General features: G+C 34.4%; 1 protein-coding gene across 4 annotated transcripts in view; it reads left to right on the forward strand.

Moving 5' to 3' along the window:
- LOC145694159 (uncharacterized) overlaps positions 1-13,186 on the forward strand; it is an 87,897-nt gene that overhangs the window by 36,040 nt on the left and 38,671 nt on the right. For 2 of the 4 annotated variants that reach the window (XM_081770270.1, XM_081770269.1), the window contains exons 2-3: positions 1,493-1,636; positions 9,793-9,897. In XM_081770270.1, the coding sequence (XP_081626396.1) occupies positions 1,561-1,636; positions 9,793-9,897 (181 nt within the window). In that variant the 5' untranslated portion in view covers positions 1,493-1,560. Of the gene's footprint in view, positions 1-1,492; positions 1,637-9,792; positions 9,898-13,186 lie in introns of those variants that run through there. The other 2 variants (XM_081770271.1, XM_081770272.1) reach the window with 2 other exon arrangements.

A 13,186-nucleotide genomic window follows, 5' to 3' on the forward strand; every position in this document is an offset into this window, starting at 1 on the left:
TCAAGCATAGGGGTGGTTCAAAGCATTCAAAGAAAGGCGAGAAAATGTGTGAAGTTTTGCCTCGTTCCAGTCGTCAACGTCTTATAGCGATGAAAATCAACAAGTTGAAAGAATCGTGATGGAAAATCCGTTATGCATGCTTGAGAGAGATGGCCCTGGACCTCAACATTTCACACGAAACCGTCCGTACCATTCTTATTGAAAATCTGGGCATGAGACGCGTCGCCGCTCGACTTGTTCCGAAAGAGTTGAACTTTCTGCAAAAAGAACTTCAGAAACAAAGTGCTAGATACATACTCGATCGGTCCTAATCCAACCATACATTTATGAAACGCATTAGTACGGGAGACGAAACATGGATTTACTAGTTTGACATGCAAACAATTCAACAGGCAGGCTTCTGAATGGAGAGGGAAAAATCAGCCAAAAGAGTCACGTCAAACTCGTTCCAAAATCAAGGTAATGTTGAATGTTTCTTTCGATTACCGTGGTGTTGTGCATTCAAAATTCCTGCCAGAGGGACAAACATTTGACAAAAAGCACTATTTAAGCGTCATGAGCAGAGGCGTATTTACGATTTTGTTTCGAGGGGGCTTTTCTAACTTTATTCCTAGAAATGTGAAACTTCTGAAAGATATTCCATTACTTAAATAAATAAATAAATTTTCGGGGGGCTTAAACCCGGCAGTCCCCTTAAATACGCCACCGGTCATGAGGCATGTACATGAAAACATGCGTCGCAAAATCCCGAACTGTGGAAGAACAATTCATGGATTATGCAGCACCACTACACAAGATGATTATTGTGACCGAATTTTTGGCGATAAATTCAACGAATGTTCTTGATCAAACTCATATTCACCTGATATGACTCCAGTTGACTTTTTCCTCTTTCCGAAACTGAAATTATCATTTCGAGAAAAGTGTTTTGCCCAATTGAATCAATCAAACCAAATTCGCTGAAGAAGCTAAAGGCTATTCCGGAAAAGGACTACAAAAGCTATTTCGGTGATTGGGTTTATTGTTGGCATATATATACACATTGCTTCAAATGGGGCATATTTTGAAGGCGACAAAATAAATTTCGATGATTAAATCAATATGTTCTGTTTTACTGATATACACTCGAAAAAGTTAAATTGACATTATATTGCGATGTACTCGAAGTAAATGGTTTTGTGTTTAAGGTAAATTACAAACTTATTGATTTAATACATAATATACCATTTTTTTCCCAAAGTTCGTAAACATAATGCAAAGTGTTAGCTAGTTCTGATTTCAAACCTATGTCATATATTGCATAAGAGGGAAAAAAGGAATTTTAATAACTTAATCGTTCAGTGATGATTTAAAATAAATAGGTTTTGTCCGTGCCTCTTAATGGCAGAATGGCTAAATCATGTGCATTCAATGCGTGTAGTTCCAGGTTCATATCAATGTGGAGTATTTGCCTAGTATGTCAACTGAGCATGTTTGTTTTTCTTTCCTTAAGGTTGCGTAACGTGGACCCTTTTTGGAAACCACTTCGTTCAATTAGGATAACTAATAGACGAGAGTGCAATGGAAGTTACTATATACATTCAGATGCTAACAATATTTACTCTCTTATTAGTGATCTCTGGAGATGGCCAAATAGGTAATTATATTTGATTACTTCTTTAATATTTTGTATTGTAGAATAATGAGTATAATGTAGGCGTAAAACGAATGTCAGTAAATGCTACTACAAATATTATTATAATAATACTATCGACATACACAAAAGTATAAGTTACAATTTTAAAATTAGAACTTTATATGATAACTAAACTTTAATAACCTAGAAATTACTGCAAGAAATACATAACAAAAGTATCAGGTTATCATAAAATAAGTATCGCTGTTCAGAGAACTCTGGAGACGTAACCACTCGACAGAAGCAACCAAACCTGGTAGTAGTATATTTGGAAACATACAGAAGCAATTCGTGTACAAAAGAAAATTAGTTCCAATTTTCGCCAACAAAGGTAATTGTGGCGCTGTACAACGCCAATTAAGTGCAGCGTAGAAGAAAACGACACTACAACAGATTTCAGATGAGAAGCGGCATGGCCTTGAGTTGGCTTTACGCGGCGTCCAATTGGCTTTGAGCGGTGTTGACAATTCGCGACAAGCAGTTCTGCACGCTGACTTCTCGCGCTACTGCGAATCTTGACAATAGCAGAGGCGCTTATTAGAAATATTGTATTAGCACATTAACTGCTCACTTTACGAAGTAGAGAAAAGAATTACGAACACATACGTGAAAACTACATCTTTTTATGATAACTGGTTGTCATGATACACGCTTTGAAAGGTTTCCATATAAAACAATTAGTAAAACGAGCGTTGAGTCCCGTCTAATTTCCAGTGGATTTTTCTTCGATTTGGAAATGGAACTCAACTTTTATTAAAGGATAATCAGGGGTGTAACCAACAGGTTGTTCTAGGGGAACATTACTTTCAGGGGGAGGAAAGCTTTTCACACATTAAAAACAGAACAAATGACCTCTTTCAGAATATGAAAGCATTTTAACTCACCATGTATACTATACACATATTATGTTTCCTCGATGCTACCTTAACAAAAGACGGATCTTAACAGTACTGAAGTTGAAAAGCGGATTGTAAGAGATAAATCAATAAGCTATTCATAAGAAAACAAATGCTGTTTCTAGCAGTCTGTTTATCCGACTTTGTGTTTATGTAGGTTAAAATACTAAAAGGAAAAAACTCGAAAAAATATCAACTCAGATATTATTATGCAATAATATAGTAGTGAGAGATCCTGGGGGGACTGAGGGAGCCAGGGCCCCTCATTTTATTTGTAAATGTGCAATATTAGGCATAATTTGAATGCAATTTGTCTTAAAATCATCATTTATGCTTTCTGCATCTGAATGCACCCCCCCCCCCCAATTTACAGAGAAATCAGCGTCCTTGTAATTAGGTACAGAAACTGTATTGATGATGTTTTCTTTTTTCTTTTTTTAAAAATCTTATTTTATTATAAACGTTCCTAATTTGCATTAATTATTAAATAAGTTTACTAAACATATACTAGATGAACCTCATTTCGGGGCTGGAAATAGTTTGGAAAGTCAAGGCCCGCTTTTCTCCCGTTTCTACACCCTTGAGAATAGTAAGCGATCGAATTAAATAACAAGCCTCTGCAATTTGATTCATATATATATATATATATATATATATATATATATATTCGATTCCCGGCGGGAGCTCATGTGGAAGAACAGAAGGTATGGGACATTCGTAATATTGTTTTGAAATTGCCTTCATGCAAGATTCTTCCTTATTCGACAGAAGAAACGCAGTATGATTTTTTTTCTTCGTTTCAATACCTTACGTATGTGTGGCCAATTACGTACTCCTTCTTTACTCCTCTAGCAGGGACGCAAAAGCACCAGGCGTCTGAGTGGTGTCATAAATTATTGTAACCCAAAACAAACTCGACCATATCGTGTTGCTTATGAATCAGATGGATTGTTGTTGTGAGACCTACATCAAGTATAAGAGTATGTTATTACATGGAAGCAAAGGAGCTGATTGTGTGTGTAGGAACGCAACTTCTCTTCTTCTAGCATAAACAGAATTCATCAGTGTCTAGGTTGCTTTCTTTCGTGGTAGTTCATTTGTTCTCCAAAATTATAGTTGACAATGTCTTTAAGGAAACCGAGTACAAGTGCGGAATTTTCTTTAAAAAAAAAAGTGCTACGAAGTGAAGCTCGAAGAATTATTTTTTGTGTTTACAATTTTTGGAACTCATAATAAAAAATTTACAAGAGTCAGATTCAGACAATGGCGAAATATTAATTGACATAGACGATAGTGAAAGTAGTGTTGAAGACGAACGTTTAGCAGTTCCACTGGAATAAGTTAATAGGTAGGTTATTCAGTTGCTATATATACTTCTAGGATACACAGCCAAAATCTTTGAGTTTGCTGGAATAGTATATTTACATTGTGAATAATGTTGCCAATGTATGTGTAATAATCTCAACTAGAAAAAGAGCGAGAAGGGAAAGGGGAGTCCGAAATCCGGCAACACCGCGCGGAATATCGCACAGCATTGGCTACTGCCCGTGATGCTTTACATCTGAAAAACACAATAGTGACGCTCCAGGTGCTTCCTCACGCCTGCATGTGTTGCGGATTTTAGCGCTACTATGTGCCAGAAGTGAGCTGATGGTAATCTGAGGTTGGGTTTTTTTCTTCCCACACTCTTTGCCTTGTGATCAAGGGGTCCCGGGTTCGATTTCCGGTGAAAACACGTAAGTCAGATGCCATCTTATCCTGTAGGTTCCGTTCTTAGAACGTCATCATCATCTCATACGGTACCAGTCATCATGGATTTTATTGCCCAGGGACCTTCACGTCAGACCTGCCTTTGGGCAGAACCCCACATCACCATCATCGCCTATAACACATCACTATACCACGGAGTTACTAATAGCAGTACAAATCAATGCCACGCGTCGCACGGGAGCATAATTATGGCCTTTCTTTCATTGAATATCAATAATATCATTTGTCTTCCATACCATACTTACCGTATATAACACTGAACAGAAACAATAGCCTCTGGAGGCGATATTTGACAGTAACCTTTTCCTGTCACTTTGGAGGGAGCTTGTAGTTTATGATCACAGGAAAGTCTAACATTTAACTTCGTTTTCGTAAGATATCCAAGAATTATAAAAGGACGCTTCAGCTCAAAAGCCCGCTCCCCCCGTAAATCCGCCACTGACCTCGGGGTATTAATAGCGTTGGTAGTCAATGCCACGAGACCCACAGGCAATTACAGTTTTTCTTATCATTTAGCATCACTAGTGTCGTTTTTCTTACACGCTGTGCTTATTATTATTATTATTTTTTTTTTTTTTGGTGTTGTACAGCGCGACAATTATCTCTGGTGGCGAAAATCGGAACTAATTTTATTTTCTACACCGATCGCTTCTGCATGTTTCTAAATATACTCCTACCAGGTTTGGTTGCATTCTGTCAGGTTGCATTACGTCTCCAGAGTTCTTTGAACAGCGATACTTATTTTATGATAACCTGGTATGTTATTACTACAATATCCAATATGATCTACAATTAGATATTGCAATTAATTCTTTATAATTTTTTGATCTTCTGTGTTGTTTATTTCTTAAAAAGTGCTAGTTTAATGTTAATGAGCAAGTTAGTCTATGTAGGTTGCATTAGTGTTCTAAGTGAAATCTTTTTATAATTTAAATTAGTTTATTGTTACAGCCTTGTTCTGCATTAGTTTAAGATTAATTTGACTTAGTAAAGACATTCAAATGGGTATTAAAAGTTATGAAATTGTAGTTCATAGGTTGAATCTAAACTTCAAAGTATATTTTCATCAATTGAACAACTTTTTTTGTACATCAGTAGTTGCAATTGTGCATGGTGTCAGTTTTGATTCCCAATCGATGCACAGTAATGTTCAACGTTGATCCAATATGATTAAGTAATTGAGGAGCAATTTAAAAAAGACTTAACGAATTTTGACCTAAGTAAACAAGAAATAACGGTGACAGAAACTTGTACTTAAAACGTAATGCCAAGCAGTTTTCTATATCTATTTTATATACTACATGTTTGCTATTTATATAGCACATAGAAGCATCATTTATGGTTCTATTCCCATTTAGATCAACTTGTTTTCACGTGTAACGCTCTTCTAACAATCAAAATTGCTACTCTGCTTGATCTTCGTCAGGAACAACATGCTCTGATTGAATTCTGGTTGGTGGAGATGAGACAATCGGAAACCTTCTTAAGAAAGTGAAAAGAGTAAATGGAAATGACATCGATTACTTTACCGTTGGTCAATAGATGGAAATATGATGGAAATGGGCGTGTCAACATTCACGATATGTCACCCAACGTCAGACCACAGACTACACCACAATCATGTATGAAACGATTGAGGACGTTAGGAACCTAAAGTTTATATATTTAGGAATATTTTTACAAAACATTTCGAAACTTTGTTGGTTATTTAATTTAATCAGGTATTCACGAGACACAAATACCAACTTCAAAGGTTAAGCAGGGAAAAATACTTCAATAGAGAGAATGTGAAGCTACTTTTCGATAACTTCTCCTCAGTGCTTGATACGTTTCACTTTCAGCCTCAAGACACATATAATATGGATAAAATCGATAAAAGTACTGTAAAAATGACAGTAGGAATAGTAGCTGAGAAGGTAACTAAGATAGTGAAAATTAATACTTAGGTGAATATGAAAGATTACTAACGGTTACTGTCAGAACTCCAAAAAGTCATTATACATTTTGTGAAAAGCACACATTATGCTCTATTTAGCAATGGGTCCTATTTTATTTGATAACCATGAATCCCATATCTCGGTGCAGGTAATCAAATATGCCAACGGTCGTTCTCACCGCACACATTGCATAAGTTGTAGTCAGAATAAAGGAATATACCCTTTCTGTAAACAGTTGTTTCAATTGCCACTGATGCATGAATGAAAAGTAATCCCGGAAGTGCAAGTAGCATCTATGATGTTTTATCTATTGTCAAAACTGCAAAAACACATCTTAACATTCAAATAGGATTCCGAATGAGTTGCATATACTTCTTTAACAGAGATATTTTTACAGACGATGAATTTCTGTTCTCATATGTAATCAATTGAGATTATGATCATATAAAGATAGTTGCAGACACGTTTCGCTAAAACCATACTATACTTCATATTCGAGTCTGCCACCCATTAAAGCATATTCAATATAAACGAGCTCCAGGGACCAAAATAAATTAACATCCACGTGAATAAATCTCTGACAAGAACAAAATTTACCACCCTCAGAGATGGGGACCAATCAGGCAGACTAGTAGCAAAAGAATATACATACAAGTTTAGAAGAAGTTTAGTTGTTAAATTATCTAGTGTCGGTGATTTATCCAAATGCAGCCCTCGTTTATGCGAGCATTTTTTTTTTCATCGTATAAAAGTAGCAATAGTCCGCAACATGTTCGCTTTAATGTCCTTCATCTTTTACCGAAAGCTTTAAATTGTTGGAACGGTCTATAATAAGAAAATTGATCCCGTATGATCGTCTGTGCAGCCAGTATGTGTACCAGATCCAAGCTTTGGTCGTGGTTCATAACCTACATGTGTAGTAGGTTCTGTACTCCATACATCAATGTTGTATAAGGATGCAAAATACAAAAACCTCAAACTCAAAAGTAAAGATCAAGATTATGATATTGATAGTGAAGAAGACTGTATCGTCTTGCTTTGTGCACAGCCATTCTCTAGTTCCAAATCCCAAGAAAAGTGAATCGACTGTTTTCGTTGTAAGCAATGGGTACACGATGCCTGTGCTACTAATCGTAAGCCGATTTATGTATGTCATAACTGTTGTAATATATTATTTTGTGATCTTTTCAAATATAAGTCATCTGTATACATATTACATTCTACTCCAGCAAAAATTAAGAAAACAATGCAAATATAACTTTTTAAAATGGAAAGTACCCTAGAAATATATTTTTAAGTATTAAGAACAATTTCAAAGACCTGTCTTTTAACATGATGTATAGCTTTATTATAACATTAAAAATATTTGTTACTGTCAGTGGCGTATTTACGATTTTGATTCGGAGAGGATTTTGCTAATTTTATTTCAGAAAAAGCGAAAATTCTGCAAGATATTTCATTTACTTTAAAATAGTAAATAAAATTTCGGGGGGTTCAAGCCCAGAAGCCCCCTCAATTACGCCACTGGTTACTGTCATAACTTACCCACAAAATTCACAACCTGCCCCACTGTGGGGTAAATTGTGACAATAAACTTTTATATTGTTTTTTGTACCCATTGTTCTCGTAATGTAGACTAAATTAATTTTAAAAATCACGTAGATTAATTTTAAAAAATCATATTACATCTTTACACATTTGCTTCAAATTTAATGAAAATGTAAGTCTGCGAAAAATAATATTTTGCTGATTTTGTTACAACTATTTTCCATCTCATCTATTACAAAATACAAAATTATATACAGTTTTGAAATTATTTACAATTGAATTGAATGATCATGGTTTGTATGATAATTATAAATCCTATGTTGTAAACTTCATTTAACTACAGTAATGCTCATCAAAAACTGATATTTGTGTTTCGTGAATGCTTAATTAAATTAAAAACTAACGAAGTTTTAAAATGTTCTGAGAAGAATTTTACAGAATTTGTTGGCAACACTAAAGTATTTTAAATTATGAATAAGTGAACAAGTGTCACATGTCAAACGCTTGAACCTGTCTTGTCAAAAATTCTTCAAACTCACAGCGTATAAAATAATGTTAAATTTGGAAGGAATGAAAATCAAGTAATACGAAAAACGTTTTCAAAGTTCTGATAAGTTTGTTTTCAATTTCTTTAACTTTCATCTTATTTTATTGGAGTCAATGTAATTTTCGTTCTTGTCTCAGGGCGGAACTAAAATTTTCAATCCACCTTTAAAGAAATCTTTCGGAGTTTCTTTTATCCACTGGTCTATTTTATGTTTTATTTAATTGAAGGTCTGAAAGCGCAAATTATTAACCCAAGATTTATCTTTCTGGAAAGAGATTACAGTCACTAGAGGTTAAATCAGGAGAATGAAATTGACATGAAGATAATTCCCAGCATAGATCTTTTAAAATTTCCTTCGTTCGCTAGCAGTATGTGGTCTTACATGTTATATTAATGGTTGTTATGAAATTTTCCAAGCCGGTGTTTCATAAATGCTTACCGGAATGGACAAGACAAAAGATTAGAATAATATTCTGCATAAACCGAGTAGGTAATACAGTAAAATTGTTCCTTGTGTATCGTAATCATTCCATTAGTAAACAGAATATATTTTAAGTGAAGGTCCTATTTGTTTAATTCTTTAGTCTGGCCTTTGGTTTCTGGATTAAATTATTAGACCTATGTCTCCTCAGCTGATATTATTTGTAGCTTGAATAAGTTCCTATGACAATCTAACACCTCTTGATGTACACGGATGTCCAAAATGATTATCGCATATCTATAACAGTCTTGTTGTGCGAATATAATTGGATAATGATATCGCAGGGTACTTGTAACACTCTTACTATATGTATAATCGGCAGAGACATGTATGTGATAAATTTCATGTCAAAAGAGCTGTCAATAAGAACAATATAACGAGAAAAAAAACTTTTCTTGTCCATTTAGCAACATTTTGCTGTACTTATTCTATTTATTCTATTTATAATTCTTTTCCTATGAAATTTACCACAAATATACATCTCCCAATTATAGACATAGTAACAGTATTAAAAGTACCCTGCGATATCATTATCCAATTATATTCGCACAACGAGACTGTTATAGATATGCGACAATCATTTTGGACATGAGTGTACGTGTATTAGCCCTGTATTATTATTCTTCGACACAGATTCCTAGAATTTTAGCAACATTCCTCGTATACATTGCTCTCAGTGTTGCTCTAAGTAAATGTTTTAATTATCTATTTAGGCATAAGATTTTTATGATAGATCTAGCATATCGAAAATGCATACAATTTGGCTGCCACGGGCAATAATTTTTAGTGTTCCTTATTTTCAACTGAAAAAAGCTCTGGTGACCCTCTTGTATCCTGAAAGTGCTATTTATATTACAAATGCAAATCTCACATTACTGGTTCTGTTTGAAGATTAACGTGTCTTTAGCTGTAACGAAACAAGTACATTTATATTTCAGGACACTGTTTGCTAGATGCAGATTGCTACCCACGACAAGAATGTCGACACAATACCTGCAAATGTATAGATGGCTATGTAAAGAATATCAGGCACTGTTTCAAAGGTGAGACAGGATGTTAAAACTCCTGAAACACCTTCTTAAATGTAACACAAGTAAACCCCTCATCACTATAACATCTGCACGACTATTATGTACAGGGCGTACTTTTTTCACTTGTGACCGAGAGTGCAGAGCAATAAGAGTTGGCAAATGCTGTAGCAGTTGACCAGGAGAGGAACATGGTTATAGTCAGCAAAAGATACAAAATTAGCATATAACATTAAGCGTCTTGACAAATTTGTTCTTTAAACAGAAAGTAGAATTTCTTTTTGGACGAAAATTAATAAATAGACCCAAATATTCTTTTTTTTTTTCGTGCTGTTAACAAGAGAGAACTCCGATTACATGCACTCACCGTTAATTACATTGGGAAGAACAGCAGTGTTACTTAAATTATCGAGAAACTTTTGTGCGTATTTCGATGAAGGATTGAGAATATGGTCTTCGCCCCTCTCAGAAGCATGATATGCTTTATAGAAATTATTACTTATAGATATTAACCGCACGACTCTCTCAGACAGCATGAAGAAGCAAAAGAATTTTGTATTTCATTACTATTAATTATAAAGAAACTGATTATTTATATTTCATTAGTATTATTAATAATTATTTTTATGTGCTCCAGTTCCAAGCAGAAATATTTTTTAAAAAATGTTATTAAATTAAGGGAAACCAATCTTACAGTTATACTACTTGCCGGACCAAATCGGGTTGATATCCAAACCAACTGCCATATAATATGCCAATGCTTCATTGCATTATGCTCACGGTCATAAACAGAAAAAAGCGAGGCGCAACTACATTTTACATGTCATTCTATCAAGTGTCAAATTTGTATGACAGAAAATTGTTACTGACATATGAATCTGTATAAGAGCACTATTCTGTTAGTACTATTCTGAATGTCATACGCTGCACGTGTTAAGAAGTACTACACTTATTAGAAGTAGTGAGCAATCAGGAGAGCCATAAATAGTTATCAAAATAATGGAAACATCTAGTAAAAACGCTACTTATCTCATTATTATGGCGTTGAATCACATTTAGCAGTAGAGTTTGTACCCGTCACGAAATTGAGGTGTATGTATTTGTAAATCATTTTCAGGGGAATAGTGGACCTTTCGTCATTCTATACCAGCACTTACTTACATCATTGAAGAATGATAAAATCTGCACTAGACTCGCTGCTATGAAACTGATAATATATTTCAATAATGTATTGAGGGGTCAGAGAAAGTATAGAAGTTCATCCTGATGTTCCCCAAGTCACTTAGGACCAGACTTGAATAGATTTGGTTGTATGTATTGGCACATTGTCATCTTGCAAGATGGCATCGTTGTAAAAGAACTATATTGGTATCATACATGATGCACCTGTTCACCCAAAATGTCCATATAGTCACTGGTAGTTCGTCCTTGTAATAACAATCATTCAAAATGTTGTTTGAGTTCTGTAGTTAGCCATGCTGAAGCATTAGCTTTTCAGAGTACTTTTTGGCAATCTTCTTGACGACCCTTCTTACTTAGGATTTGTTCCCGTCCACTGTTCCTCTGAGTACTGCATGGCGTCATCTCTTTGGGTGCTGTTGCTCTTGATACATCTAACAAACTGGCAATATTGGATACCCTTGCTCCAACTAACCTACGCACAAAAAACTGCCCTATATAGCTGACCTATTGCACACATGAATCCGTGTTACACCGCTTCGCGTGTTACTCATCATCGTCCAACACTGCATTAACACAAGATAGTTATAGTGCATGAATTGTCAGTGTTACTCAGAAAGATTACGTGTTACAGTATGAGTGTTTCCATTATTTTAATAACAATCTATATGTGTTAGTAATTACTGTTTTTTTTTTTTTTTTTAATCTTCAACTATAATAGGTAGATTATATATGGTCTGTGTTATCATCAGTTGACAGCTAATGAGATTCTCCAAATTTAAATAATTAAAAAAAACTAATTATATTGCAGAAACTATCTTTTTATGGATATCGAAGTCAGTGATTTAAAAAAATATATCTAAATGAACTTTTATGTTAAAAGAAATACAATTTACTCACTGTAATATCATTGGTTCTAAATTTTACAGTACTATAAACAAAACAGTACTAGGCTATAAACAGGCTATAAACAGGCTATAGGCTATAAACAGTACTTATAGCCTATCGATATTTTCAAGAAGTCAGATTAATTTTATTAATTTATCTTACTTCAAATTCAAATGTCTTTATTAAAGCGGGCGAAATTAAGCCTGGTCTAACACCTAAATCTTGTCATTAGTCCATAGTTGTTGCTTCCGTTTTTTTCCTTTCTTTTAAGCACCGAGGCTCTATGTAGGGTTTCCCGATTTTTTAAAGAAAACGGGATTTAAAAAAAAAACGATATATGATATTTAATACAAAATGTGACAGAAAAATCTAAAATTTAAGTGAAAACGTAAGCTCTGGCAAAACTAGATAAAAATGACGGAATCTACTTGTTTACGAAAGTTTGACAAAGGAAGAATTCGCATAAGCCTTTACGAATATTGCATAATTATATACTTTTGGAACATTTAGAATATTCACCAGCGGATATTCTAAAATTTGCTGGTGGATATACGAAATATACTAATAGTCATATAACTAATACCTATTTCGAAGCGTATACCTAAGAAACTATGAGATTTGAAGAAATTGTATGAAGATTAAGCCCTATGTATATATAAAAAAAAGAAGAAGAAGAAGAAGAAGAAAAGAAAACTTTGGCAGCACCAATTGTTTATTGCTAAGGTGCTATTTACAAAACATAAGAAAAAATTTTGGAAAACGTAGCGGAATCCCATAATAAGGAGGAAACATGTTATTATGGAAAAGAAGTAAGAGAACGAAATTATTTAAATCTAAATTTGACTTGAACAAGCCAGAAACTTCCATAAAGTGGGAATGGAATAGTGATGCAATACCTGAAATAATGGTACTAAATTTGACACATCGTACATGGTATGACATCTGGCATATTAAACTTAATTAATGAAAATAGGATAAATTTGACATAATTTCATTCTTCACTTATAATAGTGAAAGTACAAACAATCTATATATGTAAAATTGAAAATCACTATGTTTGTGACACTAAATCTCCTGAACCGCCCGACCGATCTCAATCAAATTTGTAACATGGATGAGGTTCGAGGCTGGGCCAGTTTTAGGCTATTCACTTTGATGGTAGAACTGAGGGGTTGTGGGAGAGGGAGGGGGTATAACAAAATAAATAGTACTTAACTCTTGAACCACTCGACCGATC

This window comes from Thermobia domestica, chromosome 9 (assembly GCF_964235325.1).
Source record: "Thermobia domestica chromosome 9, izTheDome1.hap1.1, whole genome shotgun sequence".
Classification (NCBI taxonomy): domain Eukaryota; kingdom Metazoa; phylum Arthropoda; class Insecta; order Zygentoma; family Lepismatidae; genus Thermobia; species Thermobia domestica.